Source organism: Camellia sinensis, chromosome 11 (genome assembly GCF_055761805.1).
Source record: "Camellia sinensis isolate YWXY chromosome 11, ASM5576180v1, whole genome shotgun sequence".
Taxonomy (NCBI): Eukaryota; Viridiplantae; Streptophyta; class Magnoliopsida; order Ericales; family Theaceae; genus Camellia; species Camellia sinensis.
The window spans coordinates 137274538-137299726 of NC_138971.1; the positions used below are offsets into that span (position 1 = coordinate 137274538).

Here is a 25189-nt window from a genome sequence, read left to right on the forward strand (position 1 = left end):
AATGTCTAATCCAATTTGGAATCCAGTCTATTAAAAAAAAGAGTCATGATAGAGACCCCTCTAATCACCACCCTCACAACCCCCCCACAAACACATGGCAGATGGTGATTGGAGGAGCAGGAAAAAAAGAAAAAAATAAAATAAAATGTAACTAATGAGAAAGAGAGGGGATCAAAGGGGTGGGAAAAAATGGGACATAAAACATTTTTGTAAAAGAAATTTGAGAGATGAGTAAATTTGAGAGAGAGAATTTCCTTATTGAGAGATGAGTAAATTTCCTTATTCCATCCCATTTTTATCCTCAACAGTGCTGGAGACTCCAGTCACCAAGCACCCCACCATTTCCCACACACGTGGAGGTTAGTCATTAAGTCTCAAAAAAAAAAAAATTTGACCAATCACACCCCACTGGGCCCTGGGGTCACCCTCAGTGGGGGTCTGCCGCTCTTTTCTTTTATCCTAGTATTATTTTTTTAAAGATAAATTAAAGTAGATTACACCAACACCTCCAGCCATACAATATATCGTTCAATGTGTACTAATTTATTCACTAATTGGAATGTTAGTTTGATCAACGGTTTAAAATTTATAACCCATCATTGAAACTATTCTGCTCTACTATTAATACTAGGGGTGGGCAACGGTTTATCCGAACCGCTCAAACCGCCCAATCCGCCCAACCCGCATATAAATGGGCGGTTTCGCAAACATAATGCGGGCGGATGCGGTTTGAAATATGACAAATTTGCGGGTTGCGGGCGGGTCGCGGTTTAAACCCGCAACCCGCAAAAACCGCCCGCACTTTAATTATTATTATTATTATTATTATTATTATTATTATTTTTATTTTTATTTTTATTTTTATTTTTATTTTTACTTTTTATATACCAACTTTGTAACTTTTATAGGAGCACCATTATATTATCTATGACACTATAGGATCCTTATTTTTAAGTATTTCTCAACTTTCTTAATGCGGTAGAATTATCAAGTCCTAAACTTGGTTTCTTATATGATTTTCATTGGTGATTCATCCACTTTTTCCTAATAAAATTTTCCTTCTAATGGTCGATGGAACTTATAGTTTGATTATTGATTACTGAACTGGCAATTCTAATTGAGTACAACCTTTAATGCATTGATATACATTTTTTTTATGGCAAAAATGCTAGTGTAGGGTCTCTTTGTTTTGGGTACTTTCATTTAATGCATTGATATTCAACTTTTATTTGTAAACTCATCAAAAAATTGTTATCACAAATATATAAAATGAATTTGATGCCTAAATTCGCTGGGAAAAAAAAACTCGAAAATTAATTTTTAAAGAAAAAAAGTGTAAACCGCAAACCGCCCGCAACCGCCCGCACATTTGCAAACCCTATCCGCACAAACCGCAAACCGCACTGCGGGCGGTTGCGGGTTGACTTTTTTCCAAACCGCATAGATGCGGGCGGGTCAAAACCGAACCGCAAACCGCACAAAACCGATCCGCGAACACCCCTAATTAATACATATTTTTTTCCTTCAAATGAAATATCAATGATATTTAAGATATAAAATTTATTACAAATTAATGTTATATATATGTAAAATATTATGTAAAATTAAGTAATGTTATATATATAAAGTATTAAGCAAATTAATATTTTATATTATGCAATACTTAATAATTGTTTAATATGATTGTTCAATGAACTAACAATTAAAACCGTCCAAATCGTGATTTGATTATTTATTAATTTACAATTTAATTTATAATTTTACTCTCAAAATATACCGAATCGCACTTTGTACACCCATCCAACATGTCTTAAAATTTACAATAATGACACAAGCCTCCTTGGAAATTTTTGTCCATTTAAATTTGAACTTAATGTTCACTTACCATAGTTTTCGATCCTGTGATATAAATAATTCATTTTACAAAACTCTTTGAATATATTATTCATAAAAAAATAGATTGTTTATTTTCAAAATCAAACTTATCGTCTATTTTTAAAAATTGAATTGTTAATCTTCCAATACAGTTTTTAATAATATGTTAAAATATACACAAAGAATAATATAAACTATATTGTTAATCTTTAAAATGTTCCAAGCAAAAAAAAAAATAAAAAATCATTGAAATGTTAAAGAAATTTTGCCCAATTATTCATTTAAAATTGTTGGTTTTAGTATATAGCAAAAAGTTGCATATTAATAATATTCACCCTATTTGGTTTTGAATTTTCAAAAATAGTTTTATGAATTTTTAATTCGTATTTTTGTATTTTTAATGATTTTTTGAAAAAAAATTTAATCAATTTTTTTAAAAAAAAATTATATCCACTTAATCTTAATATACTTAAAAAGTAAAAAAAAAATGTATAAAAATCTTTAAAAAATTCATTGAATACAACAAAATACCAAAATATATTGAATTTTAATTCTTATTACAAGTATTATATTTTTTTAAGCATATTTAGATTAAATATATCTAAAAAAAATTGCATAAAATATCTAAAAAATTCGCAAAAAAATAATAAACATGAAAAATAAAAAATTCAATTTTCTAAAAAATAGACTCAATTTTCTAAAACCAAACATGGTAAATTTTTTTTTTTTTGAATTAGAAAAAAAAAAAAAAAAAAAAGATATTGTCATCATTACATCCGTAAGCCTAAGTCTCAGAGTGACCGATTGCCAACCTGATTTGACCCAACTCATAAGAAGAGACCCACAACCAAAATACCAATAAAATCCAATCACATGTCATAAACGAGTCCAAATTCCAATCAAAACTAGGAATGGCAACGAGACGGGGCGGGGCCGGAGACCACACTCCCCGTCCCCGTCCTCGTCCCCGATCCCCGATCCCCGATAGTGAGAAATTCCCTGTCCCCACCCCCGATTCTTGATGGGGACCCCATATCCCCCCGCTCCCGCTCCCGCTCCCGATCGGGGATCAAGTATCCCCGACCCCGCAAATTCCTTGACCGAATTACAGTATTTTTTATTTTTTTTTCAAAAAACAATTTTAAACATCCTAGTAAGAATCTGTACATGTTTTAAAATTAAAAGAACTTTCATCCTATCACAAAGAACTTAAAAAATCAATACATAATCTGTACATGTTTAAAAAATCCTATCACAAAGAACTTAAAAAATCAATACATAATTTTAAATTTTTCAAGCTAAAAAATCTGTCAAGCTAAAATCAATAAATAATCTGTCAAGCTAAAAAATCAATACATAATTTGTCAAGCTAAAAAATCAATACATAATCTGTCAACATATTCAAATAAGATAGGCTACCCAAAAAATTCAACATGTTGACAGATTCCATCCAGCAGCCATAATCTATCAACTGAAATAGCATACAGTCCAGTAGCCCATAGAAAGGAAAATTTAACAAGTTGCAAATATAATAATTAGTCTCAAGCACAGCCCGCATGGGATAGGCTACCCAAAAAATAAAATTAAAAAAAAAAACAAACAAATCCATTACAATATAAAAAATAAGATTGTCCAATACAACTTTCATCATCTTTCAAACCACATTACAACTTTCATCATCTCTTTCAACTTGAATTCTTGTTGAATAACAAAAAGGCAAAAAAAAAAAATAATCAATACTATTAATAAGATGTAAAAAATGTATAGTTAAAATTACAGTGTGACATTCTCTTTCTACACAGATATACAAAGTGACATTCTCTTTCTACAGATATAAACAGATATACAGAGTGACATTCTCTTTCTACATGACATTCTCTTTCTACAGATATAAACAGATATACAGAGTGACATTCTCTTTCTACACAGATATACAAAGTGACATTCCCAATTAGAGTGACATTCTTTTTATAAACAGATATACAGATCAACAATAAACATATATACATTAATGATAAATAATAAACAGATAAATAAAACTACCATTAAAGATAAACAACAGATCAATAATAAAATTGCCAGACATATATATAAATGATCTGCTTCATATATAAAATAAACAGAGCATAACATGATCTGCTTTATTTCTTTTTCTGTTTTCAAATTCATAATAAATAAATATTATATATATATATATATATAAATGATGATCTGCTTCATTTTTGTTTACAAAAATAATCTATACAAATAGATATATATTATAAATAAATTTAGAGAAAAAAAAGACAGAGATTGAAGAAAATATATATACACCCAGATATATATAATATATACATATATGTAAACCCTAGATTGAAATCCCTAGAGAGAGAGAGATACCTAAACAGAGAGAGTAGTGACGGATGAGCGGCGGTGAGGGAGATAGAGTAGCAGCCCCGTCGTGTGTGTGTGTGTGTGTGTGAGAGAGAGAGAGAGAGAGAGAGAGGCGAAACAGTAAACGATAGAGGCGGTAAGGGAGGATCGGTGGTGACGGAGGATCGCCGGTGAAAAATGAGGCGCGGCGGTGAGAGAAAGAGAAAGGTGAAGACCAAACTAGTGGTGATGGCGAGCGAGAGAGAGAGAGAGAGAGAGAGAGGGGAGAGAGCAGCGCCGTGTGTGAGTGAGGCTGAGTGTGTGTGTGAGAAACCCTAAACAAACACAAGCGTATATATATACCCAGGGACAAAATGGTAAATTTACCTTGGGGATTAAACAGGGCGGGGCCGGGGTTGAAGCATCTATCCCCGTCCCTGGCCCGGATATCATCGTGGATGAACTTTTGAATACCATCCCCAGCCCATCGGGAATATTTTTCGGTGAATAACCATTGAATTCGGGGTTGGGGGGTTGGGTCCCCTTCGGGTCGATTTCAGATTGTCATCCCTAATCAAAACACAAGACAAAATCTCCGTAGAAAACTAGCTACAAAGTAGCAAATTTCGATTAGTGTAAACCAAACATGGTAATTTTTTTTTTTACTCACCAAACATGGTAATTAGTAGTGTAATTGTGATACACTATTTTTCCACCACTTATATCCACAATTTTTTGACACATAACACGCAAATTCAATTTTTAATCAGTTTGTCGCATGCAGTCGGGCATTGGCTAGATGATCCGCCCTACCTAACCTAAGGTTTAAAATTTATTTTAGGGATTTTTTTAAAAGATTTTTGACATTAAGATTTTATAAGATAATTGATATACAATATTTTTATAGTTTTGGAGTCGCTAAATATTTTATAGAGAAAACTTGACATAGAAAAATTTGGGCCCGACACAAAGAAATTTCAATTTTCATAGACAAATTTCTCTGACTTCACAGAGGAATTTTTAATTTTTTTGGTATAATCACAAAGAAATTTCATCAAGAGATCTTAACTAATAAAAAATATATATTAGATCTCTCATACTATCTAAAGTTGGAGAATGATATTTTCCTAATTTTTTCTTTATTTTAATTTATATTTTTGGTGCATGGAGTTAGATTATGTTGAATTTTTTAACTCATTTATTAAATGTGTTATGAAGTATGAATAAAAAAAAAAGATGAGTATGAAATAGTTCACCAAGCCTGGCCTAGTCCAATTATAAAGCATATTATACAAGGAGATATATATATATATATATATATATATATATATATATATATATTTTAATTGGGCTCATATCCAACATAAAATAGGATTAAAGGGTGTGTTTGATTAGACGAATTGGATAAGGGAGATTAGAATCCATTGGACTTGAATTTTCGGATTGTGAATCCCCGGACTATTTGGTTACATTGGATGTATATCCGTGTTTATTTTCTCATAGGATTAGATATTTAGAAATGACTATTTTTAGTGAATCCAATGTTTGGTTGGACGGACTGGATAGGGATAAATGAGCAAAAGACTATTTTACTCTTTTTCAATTGTTTACTAAGTAATAGCAATATTAAACATATCTTTAATATTTTAATTATTTTTAGCTAGATTAAATAAAAATTTATTTTATTTTATTTTTTTACAAAATTCAATAAATTTATTTTTAAAAATTAAATAAATAAAATTAATAAAATATCAATAAAAATATATGTTATTCTTTTGATTAAATTTTTAAATAAATTTATTTTAAAAAATAATAATAATTAAATAATGCAATTAAATAAAACATCTATTAAAATTTAAATAATGAAATTAAATAAAATATAAACAAAATTTTAAAATAAAACATCAATAAAATATATATAAAATAATTATTTTAAAAATTAAATAAATAAAACATCAATTAAAAGTTAAATAAAATTATTTTATTTTTAAATTGAGACATTTAAATTTTATTGAATTTTACTAAATATAATACATAATTAAATAGTAGAGAGTCAAAATGATCATTTCGTCACCTAATCCCATGTGATTGTTATCTCATGAAAATTGTCCCACACCTCTCTGGACAATGTAATCCCACATATGAGGGATAAGGAGACCGATCGAACTCCATGTTCGGCGGACTTAAAAAAAACAAACAAACGCTAGATAAAAGAATTCTAATGGATTACAATCCAAATAGTGTTTAACATAAAATAGGACTAAAGGATAATAAAAAAGGAGAATTACATTGATATTTTGCCAATAAAACATATTTACAAAATAGTAAAAAATATTAATAATTAAAATCATAAATTTTTGTATCATTTATACACAAGTCATAATTTATGAACTTATACTTCATTAAGTCCTAACTAAGTTTTTTTAAATCTTCAAGTTTCATTAAATTTTTAATAATTAGAATTGCCTTCAAATAATGATTGTTCATCATTTATGATTATTTATAAAGGAACATGATGATTTAATATTTATTTTGATTTTCAAAACTTTAAAACATCAACTTTCAAATTGAAAAAACTAAAAAAAAAAATTATGTGCAAAAAGAAAAAAAAATTGTGAAAAAATTGATAGGATCTAATATGTTCTTAGTTTTAACAATTGGAAAAAGCTGATAATATTCTCAATTTTAATAAACAAGACTTATTGATTCAAAAAATCTTAGATAGGATCTGAACTACCATAATATTTGTAAACAGAACTTTTAAATAATTAACTCCAAGTTTTTTTACTGTTTTGATAAATAATTTCCACTGTCAAAATGTCAGTGTAATTCCCCCTGACAAAAATATGCTCCAGCCCAGCCCAAAGAACATCCAATGATCTTCATAGTAACAACATTTAAGTAAGATTAAGGGTTGGTTTGGGATGTCCTAAAAAAGTGTACTTTTTGACTTATTGGTGGGTTTGGGTTGGGTTTGGGTTGGGTTTGATGTGATGTGTTAGAGAGGTGATGTGATTTAAATAAGATGATGTGACTTAAATAAGATAGTGACTTTTTGACTTATTTAGTACATGCCAAACTAGCCCTAAGGAAAATAGATAGTTTTATTAATGCAATACAATTTTTTGGACTTTGCTGCATAGTAAAACAACAAACTTATATTAATGTTTTATTTTTAAATATATAATATACTGGTTTATAGGACAAATTTAAGGTTATAATATCATTTTAGAGCAGAATTTAAGATGAAAAATTTTAAGCCCAATATCAAATTAAACTAGACTTGGGCATATAAATTTTTTTGCCCTTTTTACCCACATATATGACAAATCAAATTGTTTCCAGTGAATGAGTTGTTGCACTTATTTTGGAGTGTAAGAAAATTAGTGTAACCAAATCAAGCGTTCAAGATTCACTGAAATTTCAATTTTTAATAATGTATAGTCTATTTTAATTTTGAAATTTTTTATATTGATACACATTGAATGAATTGACAAATTCTATTTAAATATTTTTATATTTTAATTCTTTGAAAATTATTAAGAAAAAATGTAACCAATGATATACACTTATACAATAAAGAAGCAAGTCATTTATAGAACAATCTTAAGCATTTTTCTTTATTTGTTCCCAATGTGACATTGTATAAATTTCTATAAAATCTCTTAAAACTTCAGGTGAATTCATCCTTCACTCAAAATTGATAAAATCAAACTACAACATGCGATTGGTTTTAATTCTCAACTAACAAATTAAAAATGGTTAATTACACTAATAGTCCCTATAGTTTGGGACTTGTGTCACTTTAGTTTTTGACTTTTCAATTGTGACACATTTGACCATAAATTTTGAATCTTGTTTCAAATAAGAACAATTGAAAATATTATTAGATTTTTCAAGGGTAAAATCGTCAATTTGATAAAATATAACTAATTTGACAAAAATAAATGTGAAAAAAATATTTTTAATTTTTTAAAAATTATTTTTATCCACCAATGATAAAATTATATAAAATTAATAAAAATTACATGACTAATTTTTTAAAATTAATTTTACATGATCATCATCCAAACACAAAATAAAAATTAATTTGGTAAAAAAAAAATAAATATCTAAAAGATTTATCAATTTTACATAATTTTATTTTTAGTAGGTAGAAATAATTTTTAAAAATTTAAAAATATTTGTTTGACATTTATTTTTATCAAATTAATTTATATTTTATCAAATTGACAATTTTACCCTTAAAAAATCTAATTATATATTCAATTGTCTTTATTTGAAACAAGATTCAAAATTTAAGATCAAATGTGTCACAATTGAAAAGTCAGGACCAAAGTGATGCAAGCCCCAAACTATAGGGACTATTTATGTAATTTGCCCAATTAAAAAATTCAATTCAATGCTAATTTTTTTTTGTCAATTTTGACTGAATCAAACCGCTTGCATCCTTCACTTGTTAGACTTTTGTGAGCACCTTCTTTTTGTTTCGCACATCTCAGCCCATCTCAGGAATCTTTTATAGTCAGCATTCAAAAAGCTTCATCACCTGTACATATTTCAGCTTCGTTTTTAATTAAAAAGTCAAAAATGTGATTAAAAAGTTAAAATATTAATAAATTATATTAAAAAAAGGTTAAAATTTTTATTTTCTTTTTATTTTTTCTGTATATTTCTTCATAAAAAATAAAAAATATTTCAAATATATTATTTTTTATCTCATATTTTAACAAAAAAAAACAAAATAGTCTATTCCCAAACTAAACCACCTCTTGTTTCAAGAACAAAACCAAAATCATAACTCACCAGGAGGCTATTTTTATTTATTTATTTTTTAATCTCAAACATATTATTTTTTTCGTAAAAAATAAAAAATATCCCAAACATATTTTTTTTTATTTCATATTTTAATTAAAAAAATCAAAAAATTATTAAAATAATCTATTCCTAAACCAGACATCTCGTTTCAAGATCACAACTCACCAAGAGGCTATTTTTGGGTGAGAAATTTCTTTTATTTAATTTGGAAACAGCACTTTTTAATCAAAAAGTAAAAAAACACTCTTGCCTTCATTGGCTTCTTGCCAACTCCTCGCTCCCTCCCCCAGCTATGTTGTTGGGTTTGCTGTTGTCATTGCTTTCTTTCGGATGCCAACTTAGTTGGATATGCCATTGCTAAGCTTTGATGCTTTCTCCCATTAATATTTTATTGATTTGTTTCTTTGGAGATATTGCATTTCCCTTTTTTTTTATCAATAAATTTTTTGCCAATAAAAAAGAGCTATTTAAAAAAAAAAAAAATATTCTCTTTTCACCCTATTTATTGCACATCTTTTCGTAAAAAATTAAAAAATTCATCTCAAACATAACTAGTTTTTTTTATCTTATATTTTAGCTAAAAAGTCAAAAAAATACTAAAATATAATGTTCCAAACGAGTTATTTCAATTAAGGAAAATTCTAATATACACCCTTTAAAAATGGTATATCATATACACCTCTAGTTATGCCATTTCCTTCTTAAGTTATGATCAATTTTATTGTTTAGTTATGACATTTTTTTTAGTTATGACTTAGAAAATTAAAATTATGTTATTTTTTTTAGTTATAAGGTGCATATAACGCACACCCTTTCCCTTCATTTTAAGGTAATGGGTATTTGCTAAATTGCTCTTAAATCACATTGATGATTATGTTTTTGACCCTTACTCCACCATTGCAAGATTATTACCAGGACAAATTATTGCAGATAATCCTAATCCAAGCTAGTGTACTCTCCATAGTTAACAATAATGTTAACATTAAAAATTGAAAAAAACAAAAAATTATTAACTGTGGTAATGGCTGACACTAATGGTCATTTTAATCTTAAAACAATATACTACCAAAACTATGCTAAGAAAAAAATTGAAAGAAAGAAAGAAAAATAAAAAAACAAACTGTGCCAAGCATTATTCAATTTTAATACAACTAAAGAGGGTAGCTCCCTCTCCAGAAGTCCAAATAAAAAAACAACTCAATACACAAGATTCTCACTAAAACGAGGTTTGATCACAAAGGTCCAGAAGTCCAAATGTAGAATAAAAATAGTGATAAACAAGATATTGAAAGTTCACCATGTATGATAAGCTAACCTTACCATGGTATTTCATTTTGGTTTTGCTGATCATATATGATGGTGATGAATTCAACTGATCAAACCCAACCATGTTAGGAAACCCCTTATAAGAAAATGCTCTAAGACCCAAAAAAATCTCTAGTCAACCCATTACCGCCACCGCCACCATCTTCTATAGCTTGTTTTGTGAGTGTTTCCTGAAAATTACTATCCACTTTTGGATTCAACATTCCATTCAAAGCCTTTTCAAAGGATGATGACGATGATGATCCTTCAAACACACTTCCACAAGGCAATAAAGAATTCATCATATTAACATTACCCACTTGTTCCATGCAACCACCAGAGGACAAACAAGGTTGGCTCATTGTCACACTCATTTGGGCTGCTTTTTGCAGCAATGCTGTGGCAGACATGTGAGGGGAAGCTGTGGGTTGAAAGGAGGGAAGTGTAGGAATTAGGGTTTGACTAGGGTTAGGGTTAGGGTTTTCATGGTATATGAATGAGTGGTTTAACCATGGTGGAAGGTGTGATGGCCTTAGGTGGAAGCTATGGTGGTGGTGGTGGTCTTGTTCTGTTTTAAGTGGAAAAGGGTTTAAATGGGAAGTAGTTGAAGTGGATAGGGGTGTTTGGGAGGAGAGAAAGGGGATTGATGATGTGATTCCACCCCTTGAAGTCTCTTGTGATAAGGCATCACAGAATGCTCTGTGAGTGACGAAAGTGTCCTTCCTGTGAAGCACCACAAAAACAAACAGAAAAAACAAAAACGATCACAATTCAGATTAAACAGTGTTAAAGTACTCTCTCTCTCTCTCTCTCCACGTGTTTGTATTTCATTTTTTTTCTCTGCAAGCAAAAGACATACCACAGTCCAGACTAACCATTAAAGGCTCCTATGCTAGGTTCTTTAGCAGTAAAAAAAAAAAAATGATTCCCTAATAAAATTACCATACTGATATAAAACACATCCTTTTGCCATTTTTCTAAGAATAATGAATACGATACAAACTAACAAATTTTATATAAAAAAAAAATATTAAATTAACGTGACACTTATCGTATAATTAGATCTTGTTTATGATTTTAAAATTTTAGTGCTGTTGACACATCAATTAAGAAAAATTTGAAAGAGTAGTTAGTTTATTTTAACACTTTTATTTTTATAATTATGAACCATAATAAAATTTCAATAAAATTAAAATTAAGAAATCATATTAAATTTTTTTTTTTTTGGTTGTGCTTGCGGATGATTGTGGTGTAGTCTTCTAATGCCAACTTAATTGGAATGAGTTGTTTCTAGTAATGATGTGGGTTTGCACTTCTCTTCTTTATTTATGTTTTTGTATGTATGTACCATTTGATTATGATTCTAAATCGCGGTATCGGATAACGTAACGGTATCGATTGCGGAGTATCCGTATCAGTAGTATCGATTGGTATGTATCAGGAATCATGTGTCGCGGTGGTGAAATTTTAAAAATTATTTCACAGATTTTTCAGTTTTTTCTTTTCCATACCGGTCTGAACCGGTGAGTATCGGCCTTTCGCGGCTTGTGTAACGGTTACAGACCGATACGTACCGGGACTCAGTCGAACGCTTGCGATTTTCAATCTCAGCGGTATACTGGCCTGTATCCGTCGCGGTGCCCTATTTTTCCGGTAGTGTATCAGTGTATGCTTTTGATACATTATTCTCGTCAATAAAAAACTTTTTGTCTGATTTAAAAAAAAAAAAAATCACTTGGATTTTGTAGAGACTAGACATATTTTGAACTTCTAAGTTTTCATGGTTGATCTCTATATATTTTAGGAGTTAAACACTTGTTCTTACCTTGAGAAAAGGGTTCCACAATCACACCTATACTCTCGAGTACCACAAATTTTGGAGTGAGCTTTCCAATCTGACTGAACAGCATAATGCTTTGAGCACTTTTCACACTTCCACTTCTTCTCACCATGCTTTCTTGAAAAGTGCTTCTTGATCCCAGTGAGGTCTCCAAGTGCCCTTGAAGGTTCATGGTGCACACATGTAGCCTCTGGACACACATACACTTTCTTCACCTCTTTGTTTGTTCTTTGCTTCAGCTTCCATGGCAAATTGTGCCCTCTTCTGTGTAGTTGAAGGTTTTGATCTCTCTGAAACCCTTTGTTGCAGATCTCACACAAAAATCTATTTGTTGCCATTAGAGTACTTGGGGACAAAGCTACCACTGCTGCATCTGGGTCTAATAGTAATTATTCAAAACCAAGAGAACTTAAATTAATTAGAAACCCACATTAAGAAATCAAAAATGATATGCCCATAAAAAAAATTTTGAAAAAATGCTTAGAATTTGAATGAATCTAATCTATACATTTTAAATTTTATAAGTATTTTTTCTAAATACGTAACATTGTTGTTAAAAATTCAATAAAGTTGAAATTTCTTAAAGAATCATAGCTAACTATCTGGGTCTAACTATTCATAACCAAGAGAAATGAATTAAAACCCACATTAAGAAATCAAAAATGTTTTATACCCAAAAAAGTATTCGAAAAAGTGCCAAAAATTTGACTGTATTAGATAGATTTAAATTTGGTGTGGTGTGATGAGCAGTACAAAATAAATCTCATCTACACATTTTTATTTTTTTTGGGGGGTTACGTCAGTAATAAGATCTACACATTTCAAATCTTAAACACTAGTATTTTTTCTGTTAGAAAATTCAAGAAAGTTGAAAGTTCCTGAAGAATCAACTAAGAAATTAGAGGGTAGTTGTTAATTAATTATAATTTGGTTAATTACCTGGATTTCCTGGGAGATTTCTCCTCTTCTTGGGTGGTGGTGGTTGATTGGGTGATGCAAAAGACTGTTGATCTGGGTACACAGTACTACTACCAACTTCATTTCTGTGACTTGAAGATATGCTTGCTTTATTGGATGCAGAAATCAAATTTGACAAATTGTCATCTACTCTCATACTATTCATCATCTTCTCTCTCTCTCTCTCTCTCTCTCTGGCACTAAATTTCACTGGTTTTTGTTTTGTGGATGAGGACAGAAAGTCTAAAGATTCAGTGATGAGCCACAGATCAATAACTTCTTTTCATATTTGACACAGTGACAGTGTGTCCTCAAGATCTGAATACAAATACTAATTTAGAAAGGCTAACAAAAGAGACAGGAGACGATACCTCTTAAAGAAACACATTAAAGGCTTCTCTCTGAGCTTAGGCTGTATTTTATCTTCGGTAGTACTGGCCTCCTTCCTTGCTTGACCTTTATTTCAAACCCTAAAAAATTTTAAAAAATAAAAAATAAAATAAAATAGAAAAGAATAAGAGGGAAAAGAAAACAAAAAGGGCAAAAGCAGTATATTCTTTTTATTTTAATCAGAAAGTAGTTTACATTTCTAAGTGAAAAGGATCAAACCTTGTAGTCACCAATCTTCTTCATGTGTGAATAACACCAAGAGAATTCAATAAAGGCCATACACTGATACAAGTGCAAATAAACCTAGCCAAAACCAAGTTTTTGTGTGAGAGAGAGAAGGAGTTTTGTGGATGAGAAAAGGTCCCTCTGTAGTCAATATCCCCTTCAAAGCCTTGCACTTTGTCTTTTCCTTTGTTCTTTTCTCAATCTTAGAAATATTTGCCAATTTCATTGTTGTATTTGCTTTGCGAATGTAATAGCTTTTCAAGCAAAATGCTACTCTCCTAAGCCTTTACTTGTTGACACCAACTTTCCATTCCAGCCAAAAGCTAGAAATAAAGCAACCAAGTGAAAATGAGAGGGAATTTTTTTAACATGCTCAACCCACTAGCTAGAAGAAAGAAAAGAAAAGAGTAATGTCATATATAAATAGATTTTCATTAAATTTTTTTAGAAAAATGGTCTGTAAATGCATCCATAATGAGAATAACAATCAGGGTGTTTGGTTTGAGTTTTTTGAATTAAATTTTTTGAAAACTGAGTTTTTGAGTTTTCGTATTTTTTTGTTTTTAGTGAATATTTTTAAAATTTTAAACATTTTTTTTACTTTTTTAGATGCACTTTACTTAGATGTATCTAAAAAGTAAAAAATTTGAGAAAAAATATTTTAAAAATTAATAAATATATAAAATACAAAAAATGTACTGAATTTTCGTATTTTTTTTATATTTATGGTATTTAGTGAATTTTTGAAAGGTTTTTTTCAATTTTTTTTTACTTTTTAGGTATATTTATGTTAGGTATGTCTAAAAATTAAAAAAAATTGCTCAAAATATTTAAAAAATTCAGCAAAAACAAAAAAATACGAAAAATAAGAAAATAGAATTTTTTGAAAAATATTTTTGAAAAATAATAACCAAGCATAGTGATTCGTTTCGATTGTAGTTGGCATAGTATGAAATTTTTGAACAAATTTTTTGTTGGTATATCATTGTTAGATTCATTAAATACTAATATAATGGTATCAACAAAATTAAATCAAATTTTATGTATAGTATTTTTTTCTTAAAAGGAAAATAGTGAGATGCAAAAGAATAGAGATGATTAGGAGTTGATTTATTGCCTTTTAACATCATGAGTAACAGAGTTAAAAGTGTCTCCACTTTCTGCTGTGCATAGTCGCATGATTAGTTTAGTGATTAAATTCTAACACATGCTCATGGAAAGCGGTTCTTTTTTAATTTTCTTTTTTTAATATTATATAGTATACACTAATGGTTTCACAATATTTAGCTCAATAGATTTCGTTTAATTGATAAATAAGGTACAACAAACACACATTATGGAATAGTTGAACTTCTGACATGCTCATGGTTCATGAAATTATAAATTTAAATTACATATTAATTTTTATAAATCACTTTTGGTCACAAAAGTACAGAGATGAGCACAAATTGATCAATTCAAAATGAGTGCATTTAAATTTGCACAAGATTTGTGTTTCAAGCCATAGCACCCTTGTTTTTCTCTGTTGGTGGGTTGATATTGATTCCCTCTTCAACGGACAATTTATTTTGTAAGGTTTGATTGCGTGATTATTAAAATTTAACACATAATTTTTTATATAAATGATTTGCACAATAATTTTTATAAAATAAACGATTTGATTTTTAATTTAAACTTAGAGTGGGCCCTCCAAAAAGCACAGTAAGAATGACGTGTGTTAAAACACAACGGTAACTCTTTATTTCTTAGGACTTCGTAAACATCTAACGGCAAATTATTCTCTTAATTTTTGTATTTTATCTTTTGTAGTTCTAATTGTATCAATTTTACTCTAGAATTTTTTACATTGTGTCAATTGAGTCGTTGACATTCTTTTTTAAATTGTCCATTAATGACCATTTTACCCAAAACTTCCCTTTAATTTCTTAACACATATTATTAATAATACCATACTAAAGCAAATTAAAAATTTAAAAACAAAACTAATCTAAAAGAAACAAATTCACTAACAATATTTTCCCAACATTTGAAGAAATATTGTGAGTTCATAAATAAAGCAATAATATGTAAGGTGACTTGGGTTTTGTGATAGCTAGTCTACCAAATTGTTTCTAAAAGCTGCATTATTGTCGTCCTGTTTATTCTTTTTGTCGGTCATAGATTTGCATTTTAAATTTAAAAAAGTATGCTCAATGAAAAAAAAAAAGAAAGTATAAGTTTACTTGGCATTCACTTGTCTTCACATATGCTGATCTCTACACCATATTATTTAATCCTAATATCGTTATCTTATAAGATATTTTAAACCACCCCTACCAACTCATTAATATCATTCTATTATCTCATAGACGTGGGTCTAAACAAAACACTCCGTTCAGATTTGGGACCGGAAGAAATTTGTACTCTACATTCAATTTTTAGGTATGCCACACTATTGTGTGGTCTACATTTTTTTGGTGAGAATTTTATTATGAATAAATTAATATGCCTAAAACAAATAAAGAATGAAGAAAGGTGTTAAAAATTCAATATAGGGAGATAGGGACTTGGGGTGGTTGTTATGCCCTGCTGTACAGTCTAATGGGCCTATTTCGGGACTCATTTGGATAATCCGAATCATTCACATTTTAGAGTATATTGAGTAGAATATACTTGCAATAATCCAAGTTAATCGGATATCGTTAACTTTTTCATCCACTCACATTTGTATCTACAAGAATAAATGATAATTGTGATTTAAATAGGTTAACGATATCTAATTAATTTGATTTTTTATAGGTATGTTCTGCTCAGTATACTCTCAGATATGAATGGTTCGATCATCAAAATAAATCCCAAAATGGGCCAATTTAACTGCACAACAATAACTGTTGTGTAAGAGGCATAGCAGCCACTCCAAATCCAAGAAACCAGTAGTTAGCATATTCCATGATTCCAATTCTGTTGTCTATCATAAAATTCAATTAAAAATAAATGAACGAGCTTGGATTAAATTATTAATGCATAACTCATTTTAATTTGTTCAAATTCATGCATTTGTCCCTTTTAGTATCTAATGACACATCCGAAGATATTCAAATTTAATTACCAAATTAATAATATTTTAAAAAAAGCCTATGAATTATAGGCTCAAGTTAATCCCAAGTATTGGTAGTTTAATGATGTATTTTAATCTTGGATTTGTGAATCAATATGTAAAGAAAAAAGAAAAATAAAAAAGAATTGGTAATAATATTAAGACAACTATATGGTGCAATTTTTTGTTTTTTTATTTTTGTTTTTGGTCCATCGATAAAAAAATATTATATGAAATAGATCAATATGTTTAACAATAGCTACAAAGTCAATTTCCTAGTACACTTTATCACTAATCCTAATTTTGTTTTGGGACAGTGTGTAAGTTTTCTAAAGACAACTGTATATTAGATTGAATTGATTGAACAAAGAATACATACATTATTTATATAGAGTACCACTAATTCCTAATCCTACAGCACTGAGATATATAGAAGTCTAATAGATATAGGACACTTATTCCTAATCCTAGGAGAACACATATTCTCACACACCCGCTCAAACTCAAAGTGTTTTACCAGAAAACACTGAGAGTTTGTCAAGAAAAAATCGAAACCGAGCAGTGGTATGAGTCTTAGTGAAGAAGTCAGCAAGTTGCAAAACCGAAGAGACAAAAGGATGCGAGATAAGGCCACACTGCAGATGCTGACGGACGAAATGACAATCAAGCTCAATATGCTTTGTCCGTTCATGGAAGACGGTGTGAAAATATGTGTTCTGACACAGTGCTCACCGTGTATATATTAAGTCCATGTGCGGTAAAGAAAAATTATTTGATAGATGTGGATCAAATTTATGTGGTGTTTGAACTTAATATTTATTGATTAAAATAAAAATAACCGCTCGGGTTGGTTCCAATTTAATTTAATTTCAATTTAATTTGCTCCCGGAATTCCTCTTACAGCAAAAGCATCAGTTGGCACTCTCAACGGACCCATGTGTTGGGTGTTCTTCACCTTTAAAGTTTTACTTAAATTTTATTTTAATTTCTCATCTTCTAATTACCATAACTATGACCTCAAATTTCAGTTCGTATTTCAATGTGAGATAAAATTAAAACATGATTTCAGTAAATTTTAGAAGATAAAAATTATAATTTATCATACAATTCTTTCATCTAATGGCCAAAAATATGCTCACATGGTCCTCACATATGGACTTTCCGTTCAAATTTTTAACCAAAAAAACAACATTAAAATATGAATTAAAATTTGAGAACTTAATTATTACAATTAAACGAAAGTGAAATTCTAATGAAATTTTAAGGGTGAAACTGTTATTTAATACTCCAAAAAATATGAACAATAGTAAGAGTATGTCAATAAAACCAATCTTTTATAATTAAACAGAATTTTTTTTTATACAAAATATGTGGTTAAAATTTTTATTTTTATCACAATAGATAAAAGTCAAGGATGAAGTTGGGTTGTTTTTTTATTTTTATTTTTATTTTTGTTTAAAGACGGGAAGTTCGGTTGTTAATTAGGGGGAGAATGTAATTTTTCAAATTAAATTTACTTCATTAAGAAGTTATTGATTTTCCTTGATAAACAACCTATTCGACACATTTTTGGTTAATTACACTTTTCATCATTATAATTTGACTCAAATTTTATTTTAGTCTTTATTATTTTAATTTAAACAATTTAGTCCCTACACTTTAAGTTTAGTTTCAATTTAGTTATTTCATGTAAATTTTTGTAAATTTTGTATACATGTACCACTTAAAAAATTGATTAGTGTTGAATGGAATGACCAAATTCCTTATGTTCTTATTGTTGGTTTGATTGTTCAAATCATTCATGATTAAATATCAATAACAACATAATTTAATTATATTTTTGTTTTAAAAAAATTCATAATCTATTATTGAAATCATATTTTTGGAAAAAGTATGATCCAAACATGTTTAGATCACAAAATTGGACACAAGCCCACAATTACCTCAACGGAATTATGCTTATTCGGACTTTCGAGTATCATTATCAAACTCATTAGAGCTTTTGACTTAGCTATTTTATAGCACAAAATCATAGAAATATATTCTATCAAACTTAATTATTGGTTAACTAATTTAGTTTAATATCAAACCACTAGTTACGTGTAATTAGAGAAAAATGACTCAACAAATGAAATAAAAAATAAAAAGTTTGTTAGAGAATATATTTGAAAAAATAATTAGCTAAAATAGAAAAATAAATTTTTAATTAAATTTAATTAAAAATTTTACTCTTTTTATGGAGATGCTATTAGAAACCCTCTCCAACCATGTGCCTTAATATAGCCATTTGGGTGGAATCTGGAAAGGGAAAATTTGTAGAAAGTGGTAGTGATTTTTGTCGTCCTGCTAATTAATTCCTAAGATACCATTTGTTCGAGAGCTTCTCTCCCGTCCACATTTGAATTGAAGAGATATTATCATTACGGGTTTTATTTTAATAATATAAATTATTTATTGTTTTAGATTTTTTATATATATTATTTATAAAAAAAATTATATTGATTCAATAATTGTAATATTTTAATTTTATTATATTTGTTTTTAAAAAATTAATTATCTATTTTTAAAAACATACGTGCCATTTATTTTTGTGTGTGACAAATATGATAAAATAAAGATGATGATATATATGAAAAGTCTTAAAAAAATAAACAATTTATATTATCAAAATAAGGCCTATGATAGAACTCACGACCTAAACAATGCCTCCACAGTCCTGAGGACCGGAGCGAAGCTTCTCTCCCTAATGAGACCTCTCACGTGCATTTACTCAAGTCTCATATTGTTTAATTTGTAATTATAATTATTTTTCTTAACAAAATCAAGAATATGATAATATCAAACTATTAATTGTCTTCTTACAGACACACACACATATATATGTATTATTTTGTTATTGTAATGATAAATAAAAGTTGAATTGAATAATACCCATATATAAAATTGTATTCTGTCTTCAAATTTATAAAAATAAGTGCTAGTTGAAAACCAAAGGTCTCGTTTAACAATATCACTTTTTAATTAAAAAGTTAAAAAGTTATTATAAAAATAAAAAAGGTAATAACTTTTATCAAAAAGTCAAAGATTCTATTTTCTCTTTACTTTTTACACATTTTTTTGTAAAAAATTAAAAAATCATCCCAAACATACTAGTTTTTTTTTTTTTTACATTATATTTCAACCAAAAAATCAAAAAATTACTAAAAAAGTATGTTCTCAAACGAGGCCTAAGTCTCCGTTTGGAAATTTGATTGAAAGTTAGCTAGGATTAAAAAAAGTATAAAAATATAAAATAGATTAAATAAATTAATAAGACAAAATGTCACAATCAAATCATAATTATTTTACTTTTTTTTCTCCTAAAAAATAAAAAAGTCAAATAGTTATTCCCAAATGAAACTAATTTAGTCAGGTTAAATTAGTTAAAAAATCAAAAAGTCAAGTTAAAAAAATTCTTCTCAAATGAATGCTAAGGTCTCGTATGTGAATTGATTTTTTTAATTAATTTTTTAATTTTTTATTAAAAATTATACAAAATAGTGAAGAGAATGATTTGCCAACCTTTTTGACTAGAATCAACATAACCTAAAAGAAAGATGACTTGCTTCAGTATAGTAAAAAATGAAACTCAAAGGAGAGCTACTCGATCGTTAAGTTACTTAAAACTCATTACGAATTTTTATTTAAGAAAATTATTGTTAAAGACTCTAATTTTTTCAAAAATCAATAAAACAAGGTTTTATTGTGATATTTAGCCTAAAATCTCAAAAACATTAGACAACTATTAATTTAAAAATTGTTAAAATATCAAGGTTTATTTAGTGCTTGGATTATGAATCAAACTCAAATTCTTCCCATACCCAAAAAACAAAAAAACAAAAAAAAACTCAACTTTTTTACTTAAACATTATGTTTTTAACAACTTTTTAAATATAGTAATTTTTATTTAAAAAAAACAAAACAAAAAGGCCACTAAAAAGAAGTCAATGTCAAAAATAGAACAAGATGAAAATAGTAGACTACTCCATGGTAGTGTCAATCAAAGATAAAAGTAAATAAATGGAATCAAGAAAGACTCTTTTGCTATTGTTGACATAAGAGGCAGAGAGAGAGAGAGAGAGAGAGAGAGAGAGAGAGAGAGGAGAATTAGCCTCTTATGTTGTTCGCTGACATACTAAGGATTTTGGCCGTATATAGAGGAGAATTAGCTTCTTATGTTGTTCGCTGATATGCTAAGGATTTTGGCCGTATATAGTTTAGGGCCGTTCAAAAATTTGTTTAAATCAATAATTTGAATTAAACCGGATCAATTGTATGGTTTGGTTTGATTTTATTAAGAATTGGTTTAGTTTTGATTTAAGAAATATGAAAATCATAAAAATATTCAATTAATGAATTTTATGAAAAAACTGTGGTTCGAACCGAATCGAACCGAATTTTAAAAGATATATATATATAATATCAAGTTTTATTTTTATTAATTGATTTTTTGTAATTTTAATAATATTAGGATGATATAGATATATAATGTTGAGTAATGCCTTAATATTATTAGTTTTTATCGCGAGTTAAATGTAATTAATTTGAGTAATTATTTTGCTAATATTAATAATTTATTCTTGTAAATAGAACTTTTTGGAATTGTGAACCAAATCGAAACCGAACCGTTATTTCAGTTTGGTTCTGGTCCGGTTTTACAAGTATAATAGTCTGGTCTGGTTCTCAAAATTACAGAACTGTTAGGATCGGTTCGGTTCTTGGATTTTCTCATAACCGAACCAATTCGAACTGTGTACATCCCTAATATAGTTCACTGAAATAATTCTTTTTCTTACCTTTGTTTTCTTTTTTTTTTTTATATTCTTTTTTTTGAAGAGTAACAATTTTATTATATTAGAGGCCGGGTATACATGATGCGTGTGCAATTTAAATCGTGTAATTTTAAAAAAATATTATAAATTGAGAATAATAATTTTTCTTTAATTATTTTTTTAAAGTTTTGTTTTATAATTTATTTTTAAAACAATTCAAATAATGTTAAAAAAATAAGTGCTAGTTGAAAAAGAATTCACTTGACTAAGGCTTCGTTTGACAATATTACTTTTTAGTTTAAAAGTTAAAAAGTCACTAAAAAAAATAAAAAAACCAACAACCTATATAAAAAAGTTAAAAATTCCATTTTCTCTCTACTTTTTTTACACATCTTTTCGTAAAAAATTAAAAATTTATCCCAAACATACTATTTTTTTTTACATTATATTTTAGTCAAAAAAATCAAAAAGTTACTAAGAAAACCTATTCCCAAACGAGGCCTAAGAAAGATAACTTGCTTCAGTATATTTTTCCCAAACGAGGCCTAAGAAAACCTATATTTTTAATAAATTTTTTTAATTTTTTATAAAAATTATACAAAACAGTGAGGAGAATAATTTAACAACCTTTTTTACTAGAATGAACATAACCTAAAAGAAAGATAACTTGCTTCAGTATAGTAAATGTGTGTGTTGTTTTCTGACCACACTGTCAAACAAGTTTTCAGCTGGAGAACACCAGAAGAATAGATTGTGCCTGAACGACCTGTCACAGAAAGAAAAAACTCCGGCGGTGGTTCTTCCATCCGGGGGCACTCTGACGATCAAGTCAGTAATCAATATCTCTCAAAGATAACCAAATTGTGCTTAGCTCACAAGCCAGAATACTAAAAGCGTACCTTAGACCCACGAAGGTGCTTTACTTTTATAACCAACACTGATCTGATCCCCGTAGAAACCTAGCTTCAATGGACTCTGGCTTAATGCTTATCCCGGACTCTCCAATAGATAAAGATAAACTCCCTAAGAACTGTATCCTTATCCAGGCTGAGGTCCCCCCTCATTCTAGGACTCTTGTCCCTTATCCGTTCATCTCGGATTCCGGTATCTCCGCAAATAAACTCGGCCTAGCTGAGATCATCTCGACGACATGACCAAGACACGTGGCACCTCGGCTGGCACTTCGGTGCCATCTTGGCCACGTGTTGTTATTCAAAAAATATGTCTCCACAACTGCCCCTAGGTTCTATTACCTCGACATCTGAAGTGATGGAACCTATATCATTTGAACCCACAGCACATCGTCTAAACTTGCTCTATCATTTGTTACTAAGGTCATCATTAGTCGGCTCCACATGACCAAGACTTGTAATCTGTTTTTCATTAATGCCTTAGAACCAAGAGCCAAGTTTTTTCAAATTCTTTAGCCAAGATCGTCCCTCTAGCCGAGGACTTTGCTTCATTAAATCAAGAACTCCAAGAGTTTCTACACACGCATGAGCTGTCACGTACAGTAATTCAACCGTTTTTGCCATGCGTCTCTTTCCCATTGAACCGTACCTGTCACGTGCCATTTAAGACGCATCGCACTTGCCTGCGCCGTCTGACAAGCACGTCGTCCTAGGCACACTAATTGCGATTTGCCGCCTTTTTGTGTTTTGACAAAATTACTTCCCTCTTTTTTCGTCTTTTCACTTCATATTTTCTGATTTCTCTCTGTGCTTCAAGCTTTTCTCTCTTTAAACCACCATTGTCATCTTCCCAAAGCTTTCTATAACCACTTTCGTTCACCTCCTCTGGCGAAGCTTTTGCTGCTCTTTTCCGCTCGCTGCCACCGTCTTACCCCAGCGTTCTCTACACCGGCCTCCATTTCTTTGGTAAGTCAGTATTCCCTCTTGTTTCAATTCCTTGTTTGACTTCAAACTTTGCTATGCTTGTATACTGCCATTGCAAATTTGTTCATGCTCTTAAATAGTCATTTGTGTGTCGAATTCCACCATTCGTCATCTGTTTCATGATTCTATCTTTGTACAATCTGTTGCTAGTATACACACACATATAAACACATGTTGACATTCTTGATAGCTTGTCACTATTCTTGATTTTGCTTTCTGGGTTCTGAACTAAACACATACTCGTTATTCTGCCACTGAACTTGGCTTTGTATAGCTGTACTTTTATCATTAAAATGTTCTTGAATTTCCTGTTCAGTTTTCTTGAGTCTTAATCATGTTCTTGTTTCTATTTTCTTGTTGCATTTTGCCAGATTCTTGCTTCCAATTTCCTATTTTCATATAGTTTTTAGGCTTGGGTTTTGATAGAAGCCACTATCCCTAGGAAAATTGGAACAAATTTCCCTAGATCTTAAGAAGCCTTTGCCCTTGCTTCTGTTCTGAGTTTAAGCCGAGGTCCCTCAAACCTTAACAATCAACTTCCTTCTGAAATCCAACACTTTCCCATCTAGCCAACGTTATGGGTATGTTCAGCTGGAGGGTAGACACCCCAACTAGGCTAGCATACTTTAGGCAGGAGTTTGCCATCCTTGCCGACGTTCACCTCAGGTTGGCTAGGGAGAAGGACTCCATTATGCCCAAAGACGACTCAATGGCATTCCCAGTAATAGCCTTTATAGAGTGTGGACTTAGGTTCTCTCTTGACATCCTTTTCTGAGAAGTCCTTCACTACTATAAACTCAACCCAATGCAGCTTGTCATTAACTCTTACCGAGTTATCAATGGTATAATTGCCTTAACCAAAAAAGAGAACGCTAGGGTTACCCTTGCCGACATTCAATATTGTTACACCATGTGCGGTCTGAAGTCAGAAAAGGGCTATATCTATTACCTTAAGCCGAGATCCATGGAATACAAACTTGTCCCTGACCTCCCAGACTCCAACAAGGGTGTTGGAGACGATTACTTCATCGTCTCGGGCAACTGGGCGTTCCCACCAGATGATGACCTTCACCTCTATCCCCTAAGCCGAACAGTTTTCAGAGAGGGAGATGGTAAGAGCCAGGTGTCACCTTTACTTGCTTTCAAGTCTTTCTTACTTTGATATTTTTGTATGCTCTAACCTCTGTTTGTTTTATTTTGCAGTGCTTCCTCAACCACCCAAGGACTTCTGCAAATCCTTCTATCCCAGCAAGGATTTCAAGAAGTTGTTAGGTTTGCCAGTTGACCAACGGAAAGCACCTCTGCTGCTAAACTACATCCCAACCTACAAGTCCACTTTGCCCGACGTCCCAAAGAGGAGCAAGTCGCCTCCCTTTGCTACAACTCTCGCTACAACTTCGTCACCTCGGCCTGATCAAGGATCAACCTCTGCTCCAGCAGAACAACCATCTACTTCAATTCCACAACTGATTCTACCTTCTCAACGACAACGCCGACGTTGAGCTCCACTACTCGCACCAGCAGGTAGGACTCGAAGCCGAAGACGCCGAAGTGCTGAGGCGTCGTCTTTAGACCAGCAAATCCACCAATAACTCTACCAGCAATCCATCTTGGCACTAAAGTTACCGTTGCCATCTCCTCCGAC

At 30.1% G+C, this 25189-nt stretch overlaps 1 protein-coding gene across 6 annotated transcripts; it reads right to left on the reverse strand.

Annotated features, from left to right (window-relative positions):
* Positions 1 to 10166: 10166 nt before the first annotated feature.
* Positions 10167 to 14154, reverse strand: LOC114300317 (protein indeterminate-domain 7). Of its 6 annotated transcripts, none has more exons than XM_082895524.1 (5): positions 13757 to 14151; positions 13519 to 13603; positions 13130 to 13201; positions 12176 to 12569; positions 10167 to 11073 (listed from the first exon to the last, which is right to left on the reverse strand). In XM_082895524.1, exons 4-5 carry the CDS (start codon positions 12526 to 12528, stop codon positions 10464 to 10466), a joined length of 963 nt encoding a protein of 320 aa, XP_082751650.1. In that variant the 5' UTR covers positions 12529 to 12569; positions 13130 to 13201; positions 13519 to 13603; positions 13757 to 14151; the 3' UTR covers positions 10167 to 10463. The 6 variants fall into 6 exon arrangements, with proteins under 6 accessions (XP_082751650.1, XP_028101009.2, XP_028101012.2 ...); XM_028245208.2 differs by having other exon boundaries at positions 13130 to 13233; positions 13519 to 13617; XM_028245211.2 differs by having other exon boundaries at positions 13519 to 13617; positions 13757 to 13917.
* Positions 14155 to 25189: the final 11035 nt, after the last annotated feature.

Coding starts and splice junctions, on each gene's coding strand:
- LOC114300317 (XM_082895522.1), bottom strand. CDS start 13,316: ATGATGAATAGTATGAGAGTAGATGACAATTTGTCAAATTTGATTTCT. Junction 12,570..13,129: donor AAATCTCCCAGGAAATCCAG/GTAATTAACCAA, acceptor AATTACTATTAG/ACCCAGATGCAGCAGTGGTA. Junction 11,074..12,175: donor TGTGGAACCCTTTTCTCAAG/GTAAGAACAAGT, acceptor GGTGCTTCACAG/GAAGGACACTTTCGTCACTC.